Raw genomic sequence first — 27,103 nt, 5'->3', positions numbered from 1 at the left:
AAGTATCCATTTTGTCCAAAAAATATTTTGAGGTACCCATAATTTGCAGTATTATGATCGCGACTAATTTCCATGTAGGCATATTAATTTTCTCTGCATTTACTTCTAAATCCATGTCCCTGTAAGCATTTAATAAAAACTCTGCATTTGTTTCGTTTGCTCGCCTATCAGATTTACATTATCAGCATACACTATAATCTGCTGAATGGTATTCAGCTTTATCACTATGCTATCTTTGATTATTGTTATAGCGTACTTTAGAACAAAAATTAGTAGTAATAGAAGTAACGCATCTTCTTCAGACTCTTCTCGACATGAAATCTCCCGGACAAGTATTTTTCTATTTGAAGTTTATTCTGGGATCCAATCAAACTCTACTAATCTAACTTGCTCCTTTGAAATTCCAAATTCTGTGAGAATGTTGTATATACAATGTTCTCCTAACCAAGTCGAAGGCCTTTACGAAGTCAATAAATAATTGATGTAGTGGGGAATTCTATTTCCATTTTTATTCAAGTATTTGTCGAATGGAAATATCTGCTGGATAGTTGATCGATGTCGCCTAAACCCGCACTGATAATCTTCAATAATTTTACCTGCGTATGGAGTCAATCTTGGTAACAGAATGTTTGAGAGGATTTTATAGGATATTAACAGAAGGCTAATGCCTCGATAACTATTACAATCAGTTTTGACCGTCTATCTTATGAATTGGAACAATGATTGATTCTTTCCACTCTTGTGGCAATTTCTGCTTGTTCCAGGTAAAGAGAATGAATTTGAGTTTCTTGTTCCAAATTTTTCTCTTCCAGCTAAAATTAACTCAGGAGATGACACTCGAAATTTTATGCATCTTTAGTTTCTTTATAGCAATTTCTACTTCTGCTCGGTTAGGCTCTAAAATACACAGTTCTTCTGTGTGCATTTCCTTGTCTCCACTTACATTAGTTTTGGTTTCGCGTTAAACAAATCGTCAAAGAAATGTTTCTATCTATTCAAAATGTTATCCGTGCCAGTGAGAATTGTTCCGTCGACTTCCATGAGAATACAGGGTGGCCCAAAAGTAAGTGTACACTCCTACATTGATCAAGTATAACATGCTAGTTTATGGGCTTATTTGCTTCGGCTCTTCCGAGCTTAAGATGTAAGTAAAAACACATTAAGAACAAATAATAAAGAAACTATGTCTGCCTGATAGATAACATTAAGAAATGATATAAAATGCAGTACGGTACTGTATACCTACTTTTGGGCCACCCTGTATATAAGTGCAAGGTTGATAGCATTTCTTAAATTCGTTGTAGCCGTTATGCATGTCCTGAACGCTTTTGTTTTTACTATTATTTTCAAGTTAGCTAATTCTAGCTTTCAAAAAACTGCGTTTCTTTGTTCTAATATTTTGGGAGTTCCCCAGATGTCAAATTTTGTTTATATCGTTCGGATTTTGTAGCCAACGCAGTTTTGCATGCTTACACTTCCTTACTGATTTAGTGCATTCCTGGTCAAACCATGGTTTATTCCTATATATTCACGCGTGTCTCGTTTTTCTTTTGCTGGAATTTTGATGGTATCTCTAATTTCACCCTAAGTATCCTGAAAAGTAGTGCATTCCAAACCTCCTAAAATCGAGAATCTATTCGACACTTCAATTTGGTATTCCTCTCTCACCTGGGTCTCCTCTAATTTCATTAAACTAAACCTATCCATTTTTCAGATGTTGAATATTCCTCTTATTCAACGATAATCTCTCTGTTATTATCGTTGCTAGCGGGTAGTAATCAGTGTCGCAGTCAGTTCCTCTGAACGACGAACATCAATTATGCTAGACTGTCTTCTTGTATCTACTAAAAAGTGACCAATTTGATTATGTGGTTTTCCATTTGGTGAGGTCCAAGTATATTTATGAAGATCACGATATGGGAAGTTTGTACTCTTCACGTTTTTTTCTTTTCTTTTTTTTTTTTTTTTTGAATGTTGAAAATTTAGCGAATCTAACGCTGTTTCCATTACTTTCGTTATGCAGACTTTCGTTGCCTATAATCGGTTTTAAAATATCCTCTCGGCCTACCTTCGTATTGAAATAACTTAATAGAAGTTTGGTATGGTATCGTGGAAGTTGATCAATCATCGGTTCTGCCTCGTCGTAAAAAAGTGTCTTTTATATCGTCATCCTTACCTTCTGTTGACGAATTCACATTTAGAACATATTAAAGGATAACTCATTTATTATTAGTTAAAAAAATTAACTTTCTACGTAAACCTCGTACAAAGGCAGCTCTCAAAAATTTCTTTTGGTATACGTGTATACGTATGGTGCGTCTTTGCGACGCAGAAAATCCTTTCGCTTCTATAAATATGGTTATAAAATTGGTTATATGACCCAAAGAAAAAATTTACTCCATCTGCATTCTTAACCACAGTGCTTCATGGCTATTTTTAACTATTACGTTATCCATTGCGTTGTGTTGGTGGCTGGGAGCACCTTTGTGAGAAGGCACTGGCAACAGTGCATTCATTCTGCGTGAAGACACGAAACATATAGGACTAGCTCAGGAGAGTAATGCTCCCGGAAGTAGGAACGAAAAACACAGTTCTGATTGGTTGGCGTTATCTATGTCTTGCCACGTTGCATTCAAATAGCAGAATTCAGACGATTGTTGTTGTCGGTCCTCGTGGCCGAGTGGGCTAGCGCTATATGCTAGTAACGAAAATCTCTTTTGGCGTGAGTTCAAACCCGGCCCGAGGAAAGTTTTTTTAACATTTTTTACAACACTTTTTAAATTAAATAATACGAAAATAATACTAAAAAATGTGATTTACTTACTTTTGTGCAGATAAGTAGTAGTAGTAGTAGGAACGGGTTAGAAGCCCCGCAGGGCTCGTTTAGTTGCCCTTGAACTCCATAATATAAGGCTCGTTTTGTTCCCCTTGTACTAAATGATATAGATTTTGTGACCAACTTAAAACAACTAACTATGATAGCGCGTAAAACAGCTGGCTAGAGTAGCGCGCAAAAAAACGTACTTCCGGGAGTATTACTCTCCCGAGCGGGTCGTAAACATATAAGTTCAAGAATGACGTAGTGTTTCGATCTATTTAATTCGTCAGCAAGAAAGTTATTAATTACTTTAAATTAGTGAATTATAACGAAAAAGAAATAATAATGCCTTAAATAGAAGCAAAATACTGAAACAGTGCAGCTTTATGAGAAGAGGATGGACAAAACCTTTTTAAGTCAGATAAGTTACTGTTGAAAGGCTTTTTCCCGGGAAGAATAGTTCGCGACGCGTTATTAAAGAAAAGGGGCCTTTTAACAAACTTAAAATAATGTAATTAATATTACACGTATAAAACTTTTTAATTGATATTCATATAAATATGCAACTATGCATGATATCTTTGTGTTTTTTTGACTTTCCACAAGCATGAAAATAAAATACAACAAATGTGCATGAAACTAAAAGGATAGGGTAAATGTTATGTTAATATATATAATACAGCTTAATATTGTGCCCTTACACAAGTTAACATCAGTACACTCTGGTCCCCGGACTCTGGGTTACATAGGTCAAGAGATGGTTGTAACAGGTAAACTTTGTGGGTGCCTCTAGGTGGATCTGTGCACGGGTCCAATATGCAATAATTTACGGTACTATTGCATGGTAGACTCGAGCGGGGTATAGCTGGGGAGACTCGCAGGGTAAACCATAGTGCAAGGCATATTAGTGTCCTTGTGTCAGCTAACAAAGCAATACTCTTCCTAACCACTAATGCCATACAACTATTCACTGTCAGCCTATATTTTAATATTGAAAGTAGCGGAATGCATCCAGTGAGGAATAACCATAATACCGCCACATACAATAATATCACACCACCGACTTTTACGAGGAATAAAAGAAAATATATCATTAACAAATTCAATCCATTTTACTGCTTATATAGTTCCTAGTTCCTACTGCCATATCCTGTTCCTAGTTCCTTCTACCATAAAAAAGTAAACTTTCTGGACTTCACTGCTCCCTTTCTTTCTCATCTAACGTCCTGAACTCCTACTAGCTCCATCCTATATTTATGTAACTCATTCGCTATGAATTTTAGCGTGTCTGTCATATAAAACCTTTTTATATTCCATGCTCCATATTTCATATCTAATTTATTTTCCTGAACTCATGCCAAGTTATCAGTTATGATCCGAGGTTTCTGTAAGTGTGTCTGAACAAATACCACTTTTACGGGATGAGATTATTAGTATCAAGTGAAATTCCCAAGCTGGAGGAACATCTCTGTCTCTGTCTGCAACTGCTTATTCAATATATTATCAGCTAACCTCTATATCCAGAGGCCTTCTCGTTGATCTGCCACCTGAGGACGTGCCATGCTATGGTGAGAGGAACCCACGTTTCATGGGACACTCCCTAACACAAGTCTTAAGTCTTAAGCAGTCTGTTGTTGAGGTTTACAACATGAAAATTATGGATTGATAAAGTGATTATAAGAATACAATATAGAGCATTTATTAACGATTGAAGATTAGTAAGTCATTATGCAATACTAAATGAACCTTTAACGTTGTTATAACATGCTCTTCTTGGGTCTCTCTTGACGCGGAGGAGTTAGTGATAGTTATATCCTCTCCTCTCAGTTTTCGAACCTCCTCTCCTCCCAAAGGATAAAAACTTTATTCAAGATCCTAATAAGACAAAAACTGTGGCCAGCCCAAGTGCAATCTTCAAATATTAGTTAGACACGGTTTAACAGCGTGAGTTTTGTACGAAACAAACATACACAAAATCGAACTCACAGACATATATACTTAAGATATTAGAGCTCTTTAATGGGATACGGAGAGGTACGTTTTTCTTAATTTTACATTTGTCGAAGATTAAGTTTCTAAAGTAAGCTAAATAATAGGGCCCATACACTATCAGTTTTAACTGATCACTCCAACGGAGAGAGAAACTAACTTAACCGATCGTACGATGAAGTGAACTGTTATAGGGCCCATACACTATCAGTTTTAACTGATCAGTCAAACTGAGCTAAATCTGACTCAACCGATAATACGATGAACTGAACTGATAGTGTGTGAAGTACCTTCAGTTAATTGAGTTCAGTCCTTAAGTTTAGTTGCTTCAATTTCATGAGATATTCTGTGGAGTGCATTTCTAAATTCCTTGAAATACCAAAGTTTTGGAATGTACACTTCCTCACCTCCAGTCCCCGATTTCTTTGATTCTTTCACTTTCCACAGTTCCTTCCTAAATGCCTACAGTAGGTTATTTTTTTAAATAACAGCATGGCGTATCGCCCGATGTCTCAACTCTTTTAATTTTGTAACACATACGCATTTTCTCTCTTATACCTATTAGTTTAATGCACATGTTGCATGTCCCCAAGTTCGGGATGAGCACTATAGGCGTCAATAAAAGCTAACAATACCTCACTTTTATTAGCAGCCATGATTACAGTACCTGAGCTGAGACAAATGTGTGTTTCCTCCACTTAATAGCACAGTTGTCGTAGCAAAAGACGGTTCATTTGTTTAATCCAAAATAACATTTCTTCAGTCCAAATAAACGAAAAAAAAAAACAAAAACGACTGAACTGAACGAATTAGTTCAGTTCGCACAGTTTTCCTTCAGTTCTGACGTCACGATCAGGTTTTCCTTTAGTTAAACTGATAGTATAAGGACCTCTTTAGATTTCTAAACTTCAGTGCTATTTGTCTGCGTGTGCTTAGAACATTTTAATAAAGTCAACATTCAGATTTTTTTTTGTTTTACATTCGTTTCTCATAAAATAATCATACAAGACTGAGGATAGTAAGACTATTCATGGCTTTGGATTGATTATTTTAACAAGAGACACTGACCAAAGCTTAAAACCCACTTTATTTTAAATTATAATTTGTAACTGTTTCGGATATCTAGCATATCCTTCTTCAGACACTATCGAAAATAAATGAAAATACAGACATATATATAAATATTATTATGCTATTTTGTTTATTATATATATATGTATATATACATATATATATATTGTTATGCTATATATATAAAAATAAAGTTATATATATAAATATATAAAAAAATAAATATAGTTTTCATAATAATGACTATATATATGACGGTTAAATAATTTAAACTTTGTCATAACAATATTTATATATATATGTCTGTATTTTCATTTATTTTCGATAGTGTCTGAAGAAGGATATGCTAGATATCCGAAACAGTTACAAATTATAATTTAAAATAAAGTGGGTTTTAAGCTTTGGTCAGTGTCTCTTTTGTTAAAATAAAAAGACTGAGGAACCAAACACTATACTTAATAGAATTAACACAATATATTGAGATAAGAAATAAGAAAGTTTTCAAATATAGTTTTTAATATTTATTTGACTGGATAAAGAATATCTAAAAAAAGTCATATAAATATATATACATATATATATCTCTTTTCCTACGAGTGTCATATCATATTCATAAGAATTTTTATCACGATATATCAGAGCCCATTTCCAAAAATAAAAAGAAATAAATCTTGTTAGAAATATTGTGTTTTCTTGAGCTTCATATCGCAAACCCCTCCAATGCTGGTAAAAGCAATATCTAAAAAGACCCAGAACATCTTCTTCGTCGTACGTAGAGCTCACCTGAATAAAAAAGAGAAAAATAGAGCCAAAGTTAGTAATATTTAAGGCTATGTTGAAAGGGAGAAATACAAGGTCTGTTTTAAAAAATAAATCGCTACAGTCCATTAGATACAACTTGTCGCTTCTGACAGTTGCTTTCCTTTGTTTTTTTTCCTTCCTGCACGTGGTCATAACAATCAGGCAAGAAGAACTGTTTCTATGCCAATTATAGTGGCTCATTTCTCTCGATCTTCAATGGCAAACACCTCACCCATGGTGGAAAGACTACAAGGTGGTTGCATGCGCATGTCGTCTGAAGCGCTGTCGTGGCTGGGTTGCAAGGGACAACGAGAAAAGTCGCGTCTGGAAGTGACAAGTGGAAATTCTTTGTTACTTTATTCTGTTAAGTGATATCGAGAATGCCTAGCTGTGCAGCGTACGGCTGTACAAATTACTACAGAAAAAGTAAAGGAACTAATATAAAATACTTTAGATTTCCTCAAGAACAGGGGAAATGTCTCCAGAAATGGATTTTAGCTTGCAGGTAACAGGACAAAATAAACCTAAAATATGGTAAGTTTTACATAAAAATAATAAATAAATGCAATGTTAAATGAAATGCCATAAACACGATTTCATTATGTAGTTTCTGTTTAGTATTAATGGCATGTAATAGTAGTATATACAGTGGATTGTGTTGATTCTGCATACAAAAATCCAATAGTACGATTTAAAAAGACGGACTTCGAGGTAAGACCCGGATTCGAAATCATGAAGGAGGGGGAGCGGCAGAGGTGATCATTTCTGATATTGAGACAAAATTTTTCCCACAGAGGCAGGCATGTAACTCGAGAAGGGAGGCACGATGTTTTAGGGAGCATTACCTCCCTCGAGTTACGCATATAGAGATCATTGAACGCGTTAATATAATTCAGATCCCATTTCATTCTGGAGGTATGCATTCCCTGTAGCCTCGGTGCTGAAACGGGACCTTACACTTCAAATTAACTAACGAATATAATGTTCGCAATAACGATTAACGGTTACAAAGATATATAACAATGTATTAGATCAAGAGAATAAAGTATCCACCTACCATGTCAGGGCAACATTGTCGGGACATTTATACACTCAGATTTTGAAATTTTTGTTCATTTTAATGATAAGTTTGGATAATTATACATACATATTTAGGGGTTCCCTCTAGAATTACAAAGTTAAGAATGACTGGTGTAGTCTTTCCAACATGCTTTTGCTATTGTAAATATCTTCCTTTGAATTCACTTAGCTTAAGCATTGATTACATTACGTTTATATAATTACTGTTTGTACTAAAATTTTCACTTCGTTGAAGATAACCACAAATACAAGAGAAGTTTGCGTGTGAGAACCAGCGAGCAAGCGCTTGTTGAAAGTTCATCTGCCTCTCGTTGGCCACGTCTGCGACCAAGATCACGTCATGCGCCAGAGCGACAAGAATGTAGCACTGCATTGCATCCACCTTGTAGTCTTTCCACCATGATCTCACCTTTCCCGAACGTTGCAAATTTTAATATAAACAAATGCAAATTGTTTTAATCGAATGTCAACTTGAGTAGTGGACCTGCTGCTTATTGAGAGCATTCTTTGCAGTTCTCTTTTGCGTCATTTAATTTTATAGAACTGAGATTTACTTGCAGTGAATAATTTCGTGTTTCAATACCTGACGCAAAAGCTGGCAACACAGCATTGACCAGCGCATGCGTGCACCGAACTGTCAGAAAAGGCAAGTAGTATCAATACAGTATAATAAAAGACGAGAGCTAACAATAGATATGTTCGCGGGTGCGTCTTAGTCTCGATGGCTTCATTGCTAACTATCCATAACCCATATGACCAGTAAGGAAGTTTCTTATGTTTAAGAACAAGTTGAAATATATCTACTAGAAGAACCGAAGGTTAGAAAACTATATGCATTTCATTTCATCATACAAATTACATGCCATGCTCAGTGCACCTTCTTCTGTATGTCTGACCAGATAGATACACCAATAAATACATAAATCCTGATACCCATCTCCAAATGATACTACAATAAATTATGCTCATGGCGCCCAGAAAAGGCCAACTTCATGTTCGGATGGGAATGAAGTTGCACATTAATATACTTATTACTGTTTTTATCTTTACTTACTCTTTTGCTAAGAAAAATACATACTTGTACTATACTTGATTTATATATATATATATATAAATGAATGTAGTATTACATGCATAATAATACCAATAATCATGTCACATGCTGATTTTTGTCTGAAAGAAACACATTGTTAGGTGTGACGTAATAAAAAATAATGTCAAAGCTCGAAATGTATTGACAATTGGGTTGAATGTAAGGAATATATTTCTGAACACATCACGGATGAACAATCGAAGTAAAATATCATTATACAGGGTGTTTCAAACCAACACCGACAATGTTTGGGAGGTGATTCCTGACACCAAGATAAGACAAAAAGTATAGACCAACCTGGGTGCAGAAATCCGTCATTTCGGATTTACGGCTGCCGAAAACACGAAAATATGAACTTTAAATGTCTATAGCTCCAATATTATGGAACCTACTCTAGTCAGGTCAAGACTTCACTTAGGAAATAGATGTGCCCTATCCAAACATCCATGTTGCAAAATCCTCCGGTATTTCTGCAACAATTTTAATAGAGGTAGTTGCTGAGTATTTCATATTATATGCCAATGGCTGAACTCCCTGTATAAAAATTGTTGCGTGAGTATCGTATGATTCTGAAGCATATACTTTTGGATAGCACACATACTAGTTCCTAAGTGAAGTCTTAACCCGACTACAGTGGGTCCCATAATATAGGAGCTATGGACCTTTAAATTTCATTTTTCATGCTTTCGACAACATATAACTAAAAAATGACGGAGTTTTACACCCAGGTTGGTCTATATCACCTCCCGAACGTGGTCGGTGTTGTTTTGAAACACTCTGTATATTTTCTTCTAAGAGACAGAAGTAGAGAGAAGGAGATGACTACAAGAAACAGAGATAACTGTTTACTAAGAGAGACTGACAAAGATGATAACTACTAAGAAACGGAGATAACTATAAGATAATAGAAATATCACTAGTTCTGAAACTAGATCATTCAATCAATTTTCTAATACATAAAACCTGAATACATTCTATTTTAGCTTAGGATCTACGTTTACCAGAAATAAGAAATAATATCAGACCAAAGGAAACATTAGTATTAACCTGTGTTTAGTATCGGCAATATATCATTGTCTTTATCAAACACATTACTGGCAACATATTATTGCCTTCATCAAACACATTACCGACAATATATCATTGCTTTCATCAAACATATTGGAAATATATAATTGCCTTCATCAAAGACATTATCAGAAATATATCATTGCCTTCATCAAAAATATTAACCATCAAACACATTATCGGCAATATATCACTGCCTTCATCAAACAAATTATCGGCAAAATGCCATTGCCTTCAACAACCATATTATCAGCAATATATCATTGCCTTCATCAAACACATTCATGGCAAAATATTATTGCCTTCATCAAACACATTACTGGCAATATATCATTGCCTTCATCAAACATATTATTGGAAATATATAATTGCCTTCATCAAACATATTATCGGCAATATATCATTGCCTTCATCAAATACATTATCAGCAATATTTAGTAAATTCATCGAACACATTATCAGCAATATATTATTGTATTCATTTAAACACGTTATTTGGTGAGATTTTATTTTTTATTTAACCTATGTAGATGAAAATCCTAAATTAACACCCTTAAATTTTGTGGGGCTGCAGTGCTCAATTTGCAAGTAGTGCAAGAATCCAGGCAGTAGTTTATTACCACTTTAATAGACCAAAGTGAAAACTGTTCTCTGTGGCCGGAAACGAAATTACCTACGTTTGATGAGTTTTATAACCATGAACACATCAACGTCATTGAGAATCGGCAAAATTAGGGACAATAATTGGGAATCATGTGTCTCACAAATACTATATATGCGTCAATTCATTGTTCATAAGCGCATACAACTACACTCTTTATAAGATTCTGGAATCCCGATGGGAACATTTGCATTACATTCCTTACAGTTATCATCTTGTACCATAGTTATCAGGGAGTTTGGAAAAGTTAATGCTAAAGATGGCTAATCATTTGATGACAGATTTTCAGGCATGTGCTATACAACATATAAATATAACTCTTACAGCACACGCACATCTTATGCTTACAGAAACACTATAGTCACTCAGAATCACTCAAAAATTTGGACTAAGTTCCATTCCATCCAAAATAACTAGTAACTTAGATCATTCATTCCATACCCATGGATACAATATTATAATGACTTTATCCTCCTTAATCAAATAGCGAAGAAAATCTCTAATTTGTTACACAAGATATTATATTATATATAGGTACATAACAGTCTGCCCATATAATGAGCCACTTTCACATTATAGATCGCAACGTTAAAGCCAGAATCAATGAACACATTAGGAATGAAAAAAAAAAGACACTATATTAGGGCCGTCTAAACAAGAGAACACAAATGAAAAAGTCCTAAAATAAATCCTGACTCATAAAATTTGGATAAAATATGGATACCATTATTCGGTAAATTGAATTAAAACAATATTATATAGATGTAACAACTATATGGCAAGTTATCCAAACGTAGGTATAAAAAAATCATTAGTACAACACTTTTTACTTTTTATTATTTTTTTTACAAGTATTGTAGATGATGCAGGAGAAATGTCTCACAAGTAAGTATAAAGTAATTTATTAGAACACTTTGTGTTGTTAAATTCAATTTGTTCTTTACAGGTGTTGTAAATGATGACAAGAACTTAAGAGAGGAACAAAACAAATAGCATTTGAAGCAATATTGGAAAATTGAAAATATGGAGAGGGTATGGAAGGCATGAATAAAAGCATTTAATATTACCTTATTGACACATGTGATCCTTTATCGCATAAGAAACGAGTTTGATGAAAGAGGTTTAGTATCAAGTTTTCCCAAATCTGGACGTCCTAAGACACTCATAACAAAGAGAAATCAGTGGAGACTCACTACGACATTTTTAACAATGCGAAAAAGTCTACATGTCCTGCAGCACAGGAGCTATACTTTCCAAGTACATCATTGCAAGAAATCTTGGAAGAAGAAGAAATTTCGTTTGAAGCGCTTTGGCTTGAATTCTTACCTGGTTTACTAGAGGATACTCATGCCGGCAATTGCAATTTTATGGAATCATGTTTAACCGAATCTGTGAAGAAAGAGACCTAGTTGATACGATCCTTTGATCAGATGAGGGCCCTCCTGGAGATGGCCAACCTACCCCCCCTCCTAAGAAAGTAATGTAACTGAAATTGTGATTAAATGCCATCTTTATGCAGTGAACGTTCTTTAGCGAATAGTATCTGATTGTATCCTCCTCAAATTTTCAATTTTTACTGAGAACAAAGTTTCCTGGAAGAAAGCCTAGCTATATTTCCAAAATAATTTTTTACTGTTCACGTCTCGGGCACTGATAAAACTTAATTATGGGTAGAACAGGAGTGCCCACAGGCGAATTTTACGGCTTTATATGTGCCCATGAGATCTTTTCCGTGAGGCATAATTTCCCATCGAAAATGATACAATCTAACTTGAATTGTAGCATAATGCTTCCTTTGAGAACGCTAACTGTGAGGAACTTGATATTAATAGCAATTAAAAATAGGTAATTGTCATAGCAAGAAATGCATTTTATTTTAGGGTTGCTATTCAGTGGTGGAGAACTCACCTCTGGTGCGTAGTATACTTGCTCTTATTGTATCTCACGCAATTAGAATTGGTAACGGACAAATATCTTGTGGGTTGCTTTTGCTTTCCTCGTCCTCTCCCGCTCTATTCATTCCACCATTTCATTCATTACTACCAGTTTCTTCTTCCTTAGCCTCAGTGCATGATCGTGGAACTTTCAATTTAACAAACGAAGCACTCTTTAGATAAAAAGGACAAAAATCCAAGCGGGAGGTGCAAGCGAACATAGACTGATTTTGTTTATAAAAGAGGAGACAGGCTACTAAGTGAAATAGTCTGCTATGTATTTCTTAGAGGGGGGAATGGTAAATTTGGAGGGATAGCGCTCAAACACTTCGGGGTGAAATACAGATATTTTCATATGTAAATTTATTATAATAAGACAGTTGTAATTAAATCCAAATGAATTTCGTTTGTTTTCCTTTGTTCATCAAAAATAAATTAAAGAACTATTTTCCTCCCTCTACCTGAAAGCACTAAGCTTAGTATTGAAAACAAGGTTGATTTTCATCAAACACTGCGTTTGCTTGGAGAGCCGTCTGGTTGCAGATCCCATTTGAGAGCAGCTTGTTTCTCGATGGAGTTAAATCACGCCAAGAAAGTTGGGAATATATTTCCTCTCTCGTACATATGCTTTAAAGGAGAGAATTCTTTATTGCGTAGCTATACACATCGAAAGCAGAAATAAATTAACAATGACATCAAAGTGTGACATGTAACCGAAAATAGACTTATGAAACATCTAGAGCCGAAACAGCACTCTCTGTAGATTCTAAGCATAAGCTAAAGGTTAAGCGAACAAGTTTTTGAGTTAGTAGTTCCAAAAATAAAGTTGTAAAATACGTTATCCCGACGTATTTTAAAGTGAATATTGGCCATCAGCACTTTCTTATGAAATATCTATAACTCTAACAGCATTGTCAGTAGATTCTATACTCAAACTAATAAAGGCACGGTTCTGAATTAGTAGTTCCAAAAATAAAGTTGTAAAATACGTTATTCCAACGTATTTTAAAGTGAATATTGGCCATTAGCACTTTCTTATGAAATATCTATAACTCTAACAGCATTGTCAGTAGATTCTATACTCAAACTAATAAAGGCACGGTTCTGAATTAGTAGTTCCAAAAATAAAGTTGTAAAATACGTTATTCCAACGTATTTTAAAGTGAATATTGGCCATTAGCACTTTCTTATGAAATATCTATAACTCTAACAGCATTGTCAGTAGATTCTATACTCAAACTAATAAAGGCACGGTTCTGAATTAGTAGTTCCAAAAATAAAGTTGTAAAATACGTTATTCCAACGTATTTTAAAGTGAATATTGGCCATTAGCACTTTCTTATGAAATATCTATAACTCTAACAGCATTGTCAGTAGATTCTATACTCAAACTAATAAAGGCACGGTTCTGAATTAGTAGTTCCAAAAATAAAGTTGTAAAATACGTTATTCCAACGTATTTTAAAGTGAATATTGGCCATCAGCACTTTCTTATGAAATATCTATAACTCTAACAGCAATGTCAGTAGATTCTATACTCAAACTAATAAAGGCACGGTTCTGAATTAGTAGTTCCAAAAATAAAGTTGTAAAATACGTTATTCCAACGTATTTTAAAGTGAATATTGGCCATCAGCACTTTCTTATGAAATATCTATAACTCTAACAGCATTGTCAGTAGATTCTATACTCAAACTAATAAAGGCAGGGTTCTGAATTAGTAGTTCCAAACATAAAGTTGTAAAATACGTTATCCCAACGTATTTTAAAGTGAATATTGGCCATCAGCACTTTCTTATGAAATATCTATAACTCTAACAGCATTGTCAGTAGATTCTATACTCAAACTAATAAAGGCACGGTTCTGAATTAGTAGTTCCAAAAATAAAGTTGTAAAATACTTTATTCCAACGTATTTTAAAGTGAATATTGGCCATCACCACTTTCTTATGAAATATCTATAATTCCAACAGCATTGCCAGTAGATTCTATAGTTACACTAATGGCGGCAGAATTCGGAATTAGTAGTTTCAAAAATAAAGTTTTAAAATACGTTAGTTCATGTATTCTAAAGTGAATATTGGCCAATTATTCACACGTTGTTATTATTTATCCTTTAGTTTTGACCTACCAATAGCAATGTTATTGAGGTATGTAGCTTGAAGTGGTCAATTGCAACCTAGAAGCAAGTTGGCCTGTAGTTACCCTACCATTTTTTACTGTTGGTCTTATTGTCTATGCTGATTAAGAAGGCAGTATATAAAACTTGAAGACTGTCTACATTAATCAATGACAATAGTTATCAAACTCTGAAGTTACTTGATTTTATTGTAATTAAAGTGTATAATTCCATCCTTTGACATGGTCATCAACTCACCTCTATCTGTACGTTATTTAGAAAAAAAGCTTCTTCCCTTTCTTCTCCATTTCTTTTTGCTGCAATAGAAAGAATATGCTGTTAGAATAACACGGATTAAACGAAAAGCTTAATAGTGTGAAGTTTTTTTTATTTATTAAAATTATTATATAATAAAATTATTATGTGTATAAAATATTTAATTGTAACATAATTTTGAAAAACAAGTTTTAATTATATTTTAAAATTTTATTAATTTTATTTTTGTTATTGTATATTTATGTGTCAGAAAAATATGTTTTAAAAAAATTAAACTTGAAGACTATTGTTTATATGGTGATTTTTACTTACACTTTTTTTCTCACACTAAATTGTAGGATATAACTTGAAGATTAGATGACATTGCCCTGATGCTGCAAATCTGAGTCCTAACTACGTTGACTTGCTCCTTAACTCGTCGTTACACGCACCCGCGGCAAATTGCAGCAGTTTTGCAAAAACACCTGCACTTTTCTTATTCTAAGACAATAGGGGCGGTGGGGCCGAGCTATCCCCTACGCACCCCACCACCACCTGATCCTGACCGGTTTTGCCAGTCACGCGCCTGGTTCGGGAGTGGAAGGGTGTGTATTGGTCACCGTGAGCAAATTGCTAACGGCGCGTGTAACCACGTAGAGATTGTTGTGTGAGTAGGCTGCTAACGGGCGTGTTCTGGTGTTAAGTGTTGTATTTTAAAGGCCGTTTGCTCATTCTTTAAACGTATTGTTTGAAGAAATGAAATGAAATGGAATTTTTGAGCTTTACGTCCCACGATTATGCCGGTTAATATTGTTTGAAGAGTAGAACAACAGGTGACACTAGTATCGTTCAAAGCTGCAAAAAACAAGTATATTGTATTACTTTCCACATGGCACGAGGACGATGAAATTGGTGAAAGTATAGGTGATGCATGCAAACCATCAACTACCTTCTACAACAAAAGCAAATGTGGTGTAGATGCCAGTGACGCAATGCAAGAAGAGTATAGCGTATCGAGTGTATCAAATCGCTGGCCACTAACCATGTTTTTCTTTGAATTGAATGTTGGTGGAATAAATTCATTTGTTATTTGGAAAGCCAACAACATGGGAGATAATGAATTCAACAAGGCTCAAGAAAAGACTTCTTGATATCCGAAGATGCAAGGAACATAAAACAATCATGTACAAACTGCACCAAGCGTGGCCAAGGACCAGCTGGAAACGATGAGGAGGGAGAAGGTGGCAGGTAAATATACGTTCTAAATTTCACTGGACTAGTTTCATAACATCATTGCTCTAGTACATCAATGATGTTTTGTACATTATTTTCTATTTGTAATAATAAAACGTGTGTCAATATGACGGAGAAAATTTCTTATAGCCCAAATAGCTAATGCGGCAATTTGATCACAGCGCGTGTTCTGGCGTTACTCTGTAAATCAAAGAGTGCAGCAATATGCTAACGTGGGGTGTTCTCGTGTAGTAATAGAAAATTCAAAAACTGTGAAAACATAACAAACATTTTTCAAAATATTTAGGTTAATATTTTTTGGTACTGAACGTGTTTATAATAAGCTAAGAAGCCAAAATTTCATAGAATAAAATTTTCACTCTCAATAAAAATGTACAAATACTGAAATTAACTATCAAAACTTGCGTGAGCAAGTTGCCGTCATAGCGTGCCCTCATATTACAATTTAGGGGCGTGTATTGACGTGTTAATTCTCAAGTCAAATTAAATCTATATAACAGATTCCTACCCTTGCAACCTGCCCTTACACACACAAGTCATGGTCACATACTCTGCAACTGGATGCCAGGTCACTTTTGACGTTCAGGAAACATACGTTTGCGTTATACCGATAACTTCAACCATTCTCGCGTAAAAACAAACAAATAAACAAACAAAAAGAAACAAAGAAAAACAAAAAAATTAGTTCTGTATGAGCTTTTTAAACGGCTGTACAATAAAGATTAAAATTGTTCTTAGCTCCAGTTCTTCAGATTTTCATTTAGTCTGATTACCAGCCAATATTGTTACTTCAAAATTAATATTCAAATCTAAAATAGATACTGTCCTTGTTTTAATAAACACTGAAGTACGTGCATATTTAGATTAATCAATTTCTACTTTAAAATAACTGAACAATACAGCTTAATGTAATTAAATCGTTACCATGTAGATTTTTTTGTTTTACTTGGCAGGGATCTTAAGTTTTGGGGTTCACCAGGAGTACAAGACACTACATCTATGTAGCATTGAACAGGTGTTATTCAACAGTCGGAAAAAGATAGGGAATTCCTTAAGTATTGGCATCAACATTCTTAACAAAAATAATAGAAGGAAGAATTGCATTTCTTTCTGGCGACGTGATTTTAGTAAATCTTCTCGGGATATCAGCCAGGTGAAGGTATTGACATCCGACGATTCGAATGCAGACACCGCATTCATCTTCAGGCATTGTGATGAAGAGACCTAAGCTATGTGGGCATATACATATAGTTTTCAGTAAGTCTTCTCGGTTTGTCAGTAAGGTGAAGGTATTCACATTCGACGTTTCGAATGCAGAAATTGCATTCATCTTCAACGATTGTAATGAAGAGACCTAAGCTATGTGGGCATATAAATATAGTTTTCAGTAAGTCTTCTCGGTCTGTCAGTCAGGTGAATGTATTGACATTCGACGTTTCGAATGCAGACATTGCATTCATCTTCAACGATTGTAATGAAGAGACCTAAGCTATGTGGGCATATACATATAGTTTTCAGTAAGTCTTCTCGGTCTGTCAGTCAGGTGAAGGTATTGACATCCGACGATTCGAATGCAGACATCGCATTCATCTTCAGGCATTGTGATGAAGAGACCTAAGCTATGTGGGCATATACATATAGTTTTCAGTAAGTCTTCTCGGTTTGTCAGTAAGGTGAAGGTATTCACATTCGACGTTTCGAATGCAGAAATTGCATTCATCTTCAACGATTGTAATGAAGAGACCTAAGCTATGTGGGCATATAAATATAGTTTTCAATAAGTCTTCTCGGTCTGTCAGTCAGGTGAATGTATTGACATTCGACGTTTCGAATGCAGATATTGCATTCATCTTCAACGATTGTAATGAAGAGACCTAAGCTATGCGGGCATATAAATATAATTTTCAGTAAGTCTTCTCGGTCTGTCAGTCAGGTGAAAGTATTGACATTCGACGTTTCGAATGCAGACATTGCATTCATCTTCAACGATTGTAATGAAGAGACCTAAGCTATGTGGGCATATAAATATAATTTTCAGTAAGTCTTCTCGGTCTGTCAGTCAGGTGAAAGTATTGACATTCGACGTTTCGAATGCAGACATTGCATTCATCTTCAACGATTGTAATGAAAAGACCTAAGCTATGTGGGAATATAAATATAATTTTCAGTAAGTCTTCTCGGTCAGTCAGTCAGGTGAAAGTATTGACATTCGACGTTTCGAATGCAGACATTGCATTCATCTTCAACGATTGTAATGAAAAGACCTAAACTATGTGGGAATATAAATATAGTCTTCAGTAAGTCTTCTCGGTCTGTCAGTCAGGAGAAAGTATTGACATTCGACGTTTCGAATGCAGACATTGCATTCATCTTCAACGATTGTAATGAAGAGACCTAAGCTATGTGGGCATATAAATACAGTTTTCAGTACGTCTTCTCGGTCTGTCAGTCAGGTGAATGTATTGACATTCGACGTTTCGAATGCAGACATTGCATTCATCTTCAACGATTGTAATGAAGAGACCTAAGCTATGTGGTAATATAAATATAGTTTTGAGTAAGTCTTCTCGGTCTGTCAGTCAGGTGAAAGTTTTGACATTCGACGTTTCGAATGCAGACATCGCATTCATCTTCAGGAATTGTGATGAAGATACCTAAGCTATGTGGGCATATAGATATAGTTTTGAGTAAGTCTTCTCGGTCTGTCAGTCAGGTGAAAGTATTGACATTCGACGTTTCGAATGCAGACATCGCATTCATCTTCAGGAATTGTGATGAAGATACCTAAGCTATGTGGGCATATAGATATAGTTTTCAGTAAGTCTTCTCGGTCTGTCAGTCAGGTGAAAGTATTGACATTCGACCTTTCGAATGCAGAAATCGCATTCATCTTCAACGATCTTAATGAAGAGATCTAAGCTATGTGGGCATTAAATATAGTTTTCAGTAAGTCTTCTCGGTCTGTCAGTCAGGTGAAAGTATTGATATTCGACGTTTCGGATGCAGACATCGCATTCATCTTCAACGATTGTAATGGAGAGACCTAAGCTATGTGGGCATTAAATATAGTTTTCAGTAAGTCTTCTCGGTCTGTCAGTCAGGTGAAAGTATTGACATTCGACCTTTCGAATGCAGACATCGCATTCATCTTCAACGATTGTAATGAAGAGACCTAAGCTATGTGGGCATTAAATATAGTTTTCAGTAAGTCTTCTCGGTCTGTCAGTCAGGTGAAAGTATTGACATTCGACGTTTCGAATGCAGATATCGCATTCATCTTCAACGATTGTAATGAAGAGACCTAAGCTATGTGGGCATTAAACATAGTTTTCAGTAAGTCTTCTCGGTCTGTCAGTCAGGTGAAAGTATTGACATCCGACCTTTCAAATGCAGACATCGCATTCACCTTCAGGAATTGTGATGAAGAGACCTAAGCTATGTGGGCATATAAATATAATTTTCAGTAAGTCTTCTCGGTCTGTCAGTCAGGTGAATGTATTGACATTCGACGTTTCGAATGCAGAAATTGCATTCATCTTCAACGATTGTAATGAAGAGACCTAAGCTATGTGAGCATATAAATATAATTTTCAGTAAGTCTTCTCGGTCTGTCAGTCAGGCGAAAGTATTGACATTCGACGTTTCGAATGCAGACATCACATTCATCTTCAGGAATTGTGATGAAGATACCTAAGCTGTGTGGGCATATAGATATAGTTTTCAGTAAGTCTTCTCGGTCTGTCAGTCAGGTGGAGATATTGACATTCGACGTTTCGAATGCAGACATCGCATTCATCTTCAGGAATTGTGATGAAGAGACCTAAGCTATGTGGGCATATATATATATATAGTTTTCAGTAAGTCTTGTCAGTCTGTCAGTCAGGTGAAGATATTGGCATTCGACGTTTCGAATGCAGATATTGCATTCATCTTCAGGAATTGTGATGAAGATACCTAAGCTATGTGGGCATATAGATATAGTTTTCAGCAAGTCTTCTCGGTCTGTCAGTCAGGTGAATGTATTGACATTCGACGTTTCGAATGCAGAAATTGCTTTCATCTTCAACGAATTAATGAAAAGACCTAAGTCATGTGGGCATATAAATAAAGTTTTCAGTAAGTCTTCTCGGTCTGTCAGTCAGGTGAGAGTATTGACATTCGACGTTTCGAATGCAGACATTGCATTCATCTTCAACGATTGTAATGAAGAGACCTAAGCTATGTGGGAATATAAATATAGTTTTCAGTAAGTCTTCTCGGTCTGTCAGTCAGGTGAAAGTATTGACATTCGACGTTTCTAATGCAGACATCGCATTCATCTTCAACGATTGTAATGAAGAGACCTAAGCTACGTGGGCATATATATATAGTTTTCAGTAAGTCTTCTCGGTCTGTCAGTCAGGTGAGAGTATTGACATTCGACGTTTCGAATGCAGACATTGCATTCATCTCCAACGATTGTAATGAAGAGACCTAAGCTACGTGGGCATATATATATAGTTTTCAGTAAGTCTTCTCGGTCTGTCAGTCAGGTGAGAGTATTGACATTCGACGTTTCGAATGCAGACATTGCATTCATCTTCAACGATTGTAATGAAGAGACCTAAGCTATGTGGGAATATAAATATAGTTTTCAGTAAGTCTTCTCGGTCTGTCAGTCAGGTGAAAGTATTGACATTCGACGTTTCGAATGCAGACATCGCATTCATCTTCAACTATTGTAATGAAGAGACCTAAGCTATGTGGGCATATAAATATAGTTTTCAGTAAGTCTTCTCGGTCTGTCAGTCAGGTGAATGTATTGACATTCGACGTTTCGAATGCAGACATTGCATTCATCTTCAACGATTGTAATGAAGAGACTTAAGCTATGTGGGCATATAAATATAGTTTTCAGTAAGTCTTCTCGGTCTGTCAGTCAGATGAAGGTATTGACATTCGACGTTTCGAATGCAGACATCGCATTCATCTTCAGGAATTGTGATGAAGATACCTAAGCTATGTGGGCATATAGATTTGGTTTTCAGCAAGTCTTCTCGGTTTGTCACTCAGGTGAAGGTACTGACATTCGACGTTTCGAATGCAGACATTGCATTCATCTTCAACGATTGTAATGAAGAGACATAAGCTATGTGGGCATATAAATATAGTTTTCAGTAAGTCTTCTCGGTCTGTCAGTCAGGTGAATGTATTGACATTCGACGTTTCGAATGCAGACATTGCATTCATCTTCAACGATTGTAATGAAGAGACTTAAGCTATGTGGGCATATAAATATAGTTTTCAGTAAGTCTTCTCGGTCTGTCAGTCAGATGAAGGTATTGACATTCGACGTTTCGAATGCAGACATCGCATTCATCTTCAGGAATTGTGATGAAGATACCTAAGCTATGTGGGCATATAGATTTGGTTTTCAGCAAGTCTTCTCGGTTTACACTCAGGTGAAGGTATTGACATTCGACGTTTCGAATGCAGAGATTGCATTCATCTTCAACGATTGTAATGAAGAGACCTAAGATATGTGGGCATATAGATATAGTTTTCAGTAAGTCTTCTCGGTCTGTCAGTCAGGTGAAGGTATTGATATCCGACGATTCGAATGCAGACATCGCATTCATTTTCAGCGATTGTAATGAAGAGACCTAAGCTATGTGGGCATATAAATATATTTTTCAGTAAGTCTTCTCGGTCTGTCAGTCAGGTGAATGTATTGATATTCGACGTTTCGGATGCAGACATCGCACTCATCTTCAACGATTGTGATGAAGAGACCTAAGCTATGTGGGCTTATAGATATAGTTTTCAGGAAGTCTTCTCGGTCTGTCAGTCAGGTGAAGGTATTGACATCCGACGATTCGAATGCAGACAACGCATTCATATACAGGAATTGTGATGAAGAGACCTAAGCTATGTGGGCATATAAATATAGTTTTCAGTAAGTCTTCTCGGTCTGTCAGTCAAGTGAAAGTATTGACATTCGACGTTTCGAATGCAGACTTTGCATTCATCTTCAACGATTTTAATGAAGAGACCTAAGCTATGTGGGCATATAAATATAGTTTTCAGTAAGTCTTCTTGGTCTGTCAGTCAGGTGAAAGTATTGACATTCGACGTTTCGGATTCAGACATTGCATTCGTCTTCAACGATTGTAATGAAGAGACCTAAGCTATGTGGGCATATATATATAGTTTCTAGTAAGTCTTCTGGGGCTATCAGTCATGTGAAGATATTGACATCCAACGATTCGAATGCAGACATTGCATTCATCTTCAGGGATTGTAATGAACAGGCCGCAGTCATGTCAACTCAAATCATGTCTGTTTTACCTCCGAAGGGGAGAGGGAGAAGTGATCATGTATATATATTGTCTATTTAGGGACGAAGCAATGAATGGGGGCTTGTGATTGGCTGAGGGATGACGAATCTGGTCGGCAATTTTCAAGGACAAAAACAGACTTTGGAGAGAACAATTTCTCGTAGTCACAACAAGAGCCAATCAGGAGGCTGTCTCTCAGCCAATTAGAAGCCAGTATTTCCCTGAATCAATCACAAGCCCCCATTCATAGCTGTGCCGTAAATAGTCACAATATATAGTACATGGTCACGTCTCCGGTCTCTTCATTACGATCCCTAAGATGAATGCGACTTCTGCATTCGAAACGTCGAATGTCAATATTTTCACCTAGCTGATATCCCGAGAACACTTACTAAAAACTATATACATATGCCCATATCTTGGGTGTCTTCATTACAATCCTTGAAGATGAATGCGATGTCCATATTCGAAACGTCCGATGTCAATACCTTCACCTGACTGACAGACCGAGAAGACTTACTGAAAACTATATTTATATGCCCACATAGCTTAGGTCTCTTCATTACAATCGCTGAAGATGAATGCGATGTCTGCATTCGAATCGTCGGATATCAATACCTTCACCTGACTGACAGACCGAGAAGACTTACTGAAAACTATATCTATATGCCCACATATCTTAGGTCTCTTCATTACAATCGTTGAAGATGAATAAGATGTCCCGATTCGAAACGTCCGATGTCAATACCTTCACCTGACTGATATCACGAGAAGACTTACTGAAAACTATATCTATACGCCCACAAATCTCTGGTCTCTTCATCACAACTCTTGAAGATGAATGCGATGTCTGCAGTCGAAACGTCGGATATCAATACCTTCACCTGACTCACAGAGTGAGAAGACTTACTACAAAAATAGATGGTTTTGTAAGGAGAGAAAGACAATCTTTAGTTTCCATCAGTCATTTCTCCGTAAAACGAATATAGTTTTGTTAAGAAAGTGTACACACATATATACCATGTTACCAAGTTTTAAGAGGTCTGGGAGCCGGTAGACTTCCACGCAGATGCGCTTCTGATCGTTACAGTATCTTACTATAGAAATACACAACTAGTTATGGTGAACTATGCACATAGTTATAGCGCTTACCATGTTTATAAATAATTAAGGCGGAACAAAACCGTTTTCTAAGCGGGAATTAAATCCTCACTATCGTTTTTATCAGCAATTACGTACATGTTAGTGACATTTCTGATCATCAGGCATACTGGCAGCACAGGTAGTGACACCTATCAGTGTTACTTTCCTATTACGCGCTGTATTAAGGACTGAGAAGTTCAGTGACTATTATTAGGGTAGGATAAATTACTTTGAAGCAGACAGTAATTAGGAAATGCGATGCTTCTTGCCAATTTCTACAAAAGAACTTTATATCTTTTTCCGAAAATTAATGTGAAAATACTGATGTAATGGACTTTTACCTACAGGTTGGCACCATCGCAACAGAGCTGGCGTGGATCAATGACTCATTGACCCATCACTCACAGTGACCCATCACCCACCAAAATCCATTGTCATTAACTCTGACACATGATCCACGCCCTTCTCTCAACTGAATAAAAAGTTTACACTTGTAATAAAACAAGGCTGTGAAATTATCATTAATCAGAGTTTGAATATCTACCTGCAATGTTACAGTTCCGGTGCCTCTAACATTTACGAATTAAAGTGGTGAAGTGTTTGTCAAGAATCATATTACGATGAATTCCAATTTAATTATCATATATAATTATTTCTTGTTGGCTTCTCAGTGGAAAATAGGATGAAATTTAAAAGTTTCAAATCAAGCTAAAGTAAGTCAACGTAAAGGACAAAAAAATGTGTAAAATTCGACCGTATCTCGGAAGCCTAGTGGTAAGTCCTATTGTTATTATTACTATTACAAATATCCATATCCAAAAGTGCCTGAAGTTTTTTTCACTTAGATATACTCATCTCAGGTAAGTAAATAAAAAAAAGAAAAGAAAAATGGAGGCCTTAAAAGTAAAACAGATAAATTCACCAGTGTTCAGAAGATGCTGTCTGAAATGCACTGAGCAGAATAGGTCGGTCAGTCAGAGTGGGTCACGTTGTAGTGACCCACGACCCACTCACCAATTCACAAATCATGATCCACTTGACTCAGTGACCCACTCACAAATCATGACCCACTTGACCCATAACCCACTCACAAGATCAATCCGTGCGCCGCAAGAACCTAATTTAATGAAATGCTTACCTTTTTCAGCCTTTCGTTTTTCCTTTCCATTATCGCTTTTTGTCTATCCTCCAGGCCAAACGGTTTGACTGTTGTGGCAAATGGATCGTGAATGATGTCCACTCCCTCGTAGCTAGGCAAACTGACTTGGCGCTTGGATGGTTCAAGATAAAAGGGATCGTTTTGTGGCGCCTTGGTTTTCGGTTTCTTCTTTCTCCTTCTAGCCATATTGGCAAGTTGAGTTTCTACTGGAACGTTATCCTCTTCTTCTTCTTCCACATCAGCCTCACCAAGCAAAATCAATTCTTCCTCTTCAAGATCCGCATACCAATAGTCAGTCACCTTCATATAGTTCTGTGGAATGTCATGTGAGACGTATCTTTTAGGTAAGCTAAACAGGTCATTTAGCTGAAATGGGGAAAATTACATGAGTATAGTGATGCAATTCTTCGTTTGCAATTAAGCCGTACAGCCGAACAACGGATAAGCACCAACTAGAACAAAGTAATCCCTAGAACGTTCGTGTTTGTGTTCGCTTGACTGGAACTACAGGGCGCATGCCCTAGATGGATGCAACATATGCTGAAGCCTTTTAAATTGGTTAGTGCCCTTTCTTCTCTCCAATTATGTATCAGAATGTTAATATGTATTGGTTAGAAAAATTAGGATCTACAGGAAGAGAGGAATCGACTTCATTTAGAAAGAAAATCCTTAGATACTAGATGCAGAGGACTTTCCTCTTGCTGTTCCTGTCATATAGGGTGTTTCAAACCAATACCGACAACAACGTTTGGGAGGAGGCTCCTGACACCAAGATAAGACAAAAAGTATAGATCAACCTGGGTGCACAAATGCTTCCTTTCGAAGTTATAGTCTGTCGAAAATATCAAAAAATGAAATTTAAAGATCCATAGCTTCAATACTATGGGACCTACATTAGTTTGGTCAAGACTTCACTTAGGAACTAATATGTGCCCTATTCAAGTTTCAGAATCCTGCAGTACTTCCGCAACAATTTTTAAAGAGGTAGTTGGTGAGTACTTCAAATTATATGCCCGTAGCCAAACTCCCCCTATAAAAATTGTTGCGAAAATACAGTAGGATTCTGAAACATGTATTTTTGGATAAGGTTGGTCTATACTTTTCGTCTTGTCTTGGTGTTAAGAATCACCTCCCAAACGTTGCCGGTGCTGTTTTGAAACATTTTGTAAGAGAGGTGAAGTGCAGTTAAATCTCATCTATTCTTCTACTAGACAGTCATGACTCCCACCTTTCTTTACAAGGGTGGACTACTGCAAGAAAAATGGAGTAACTGTATTATTACCATTCCATCCACGTTGCTCCCATACGCTACAGCTCTAGACAGAAGTGTTTTTTGGCACTTTGAAGAAGTATGCAAATTCGGCTGCAGATGCTTGGATGATAAACAATCCCAGACGTACTATGATGATTTACGACATTCCCGAAATCGTTAAAATTTCCTTGCCTTCAGTTGCTACTGAAAAGAATATTCAAGCAGGATTTGCAGCCACGGGTATTATGCTATTCAATACAATTATATTTCAGAATGTGAGCTTTATGCCAGGATATGTGGCCAATAGGCCAAAACTTGAGGAAGTTAACGTTGCAATTACGGGAACGGAAGAAGGAACCGAAGATACGAATCCGCCTATCAACAACTCTCTAATCGTAGTTTAGCCTGTTGCTGATTCATCGAGAACTACAGACTTCACTGTTTCGCAGCATTCTGTTTACACCGCCTAAAGAAATAAGGCCACTTTCGAAAGCAGGGCAACGGAAGTCGTGTCGAAACAGACAAATAAGAAAGCGTCACTCAGGTATATTTACAGATACGCCTGTGAAGAGAATGTTAGAAGAACAGAAGAGAGTGACAAAATACAGGAATGTTTCCCGTAGCAGGAAGAAAACAAGAAGAAATTTTCAAAAGGATTTCAATACCTGTGAATTATCAGATGAAGACGATAGTATTTATTTGGTTTGCACGGACTTTCATCCAATAGTAAACAAAATAAACCATGATTCCAATGCTCACGTTTCAAGACCTGGGCTCATAATGCATGTACTGATAGAAGCAAATTCTATTTGTGCCATAATTGTGATTCAATGGACGATATGTCTGAGCGAAAAACACATGTGTGTATCGTTTTGTGAATTAGTGTAGGCCTACTTTGTTGTGAAATAGCTACTAGCTCTGCATTAGCTACAGGTAACAATGTTTTGCATCTTGTTCTGTTTTAGTTGTGAAAAGAATAACCTAAGGTTAATTAAAGGCCTATTCCAGTCTGTAGTTCCTTTAGTTGTAGTCAGAATTAATACACAGTTTTGATAATATTTTTGGTTGGATTTATCAGGTAAGAAGCAC

The 27,103-nt window shown here is 36.1% G+C and overlaps 1 protein-coding gene across 3 annotated transcripts in view; it reads right to left on the bottom strand.

Annotated features, from left to right (window-relative positions):
* Positions 1 to 6,392: 6,392 nt before the first annotated feature.
* LOC145672041 (uncharacterized) overlaps positions 6,393 to 27,103 on the bottom strand; it is a 204,219-nt gene continuing 183,508 nt past the window's right edge. Inside the window, exons 7-9 of one of the 3 annotated variants that reach the window (XM_081741252.1) lie at positions 24,742 to 25,074; positions 14,893 to 14,951; positions 6,393 to 6,661 (exon numbers count right to left, since the gene is read on the bottom strand). In XM_081741252.1, coding sequence (XP_081597378.1) covers positions 14,910 to 14,951; positions 24,742 to 25,074 — 375 coding nt within the window. In that variant the 3' untranslated portion in view covers positions 6,393 to 6,661; positions 14,893 to 14,909. Of the gene's footprint in view, positions 6,662 to 14,892; positions 14,952 to 24,741; positions 25,129 to 27,103 lie in introns of all 3 variants that reach the window. The other 2 variants (XM_081741251.1, XM_081741253.1) reach the window with 2 other exon arrangements.

This window comes from Thermobia domestica, chromosome 15, assembly GCF_964235325.1.
Source record: "Thermobia domestica chromosome 15, izTheDome1.hap1.1, whole genome shotgun sequence".
In the NCBI taxonomy this organism is placed as follows: domain Eukaryota; kingdom Metazoa; phylum Arthropoda; class Insecta; order Zygentoma; family Lepismatidae; genus Thermobia; species Thermobia domestica.
Note: the sequence above shows the minus strand (reverse complement) of the source record. Positions and strands in the feature narration are given on the sequence as shown.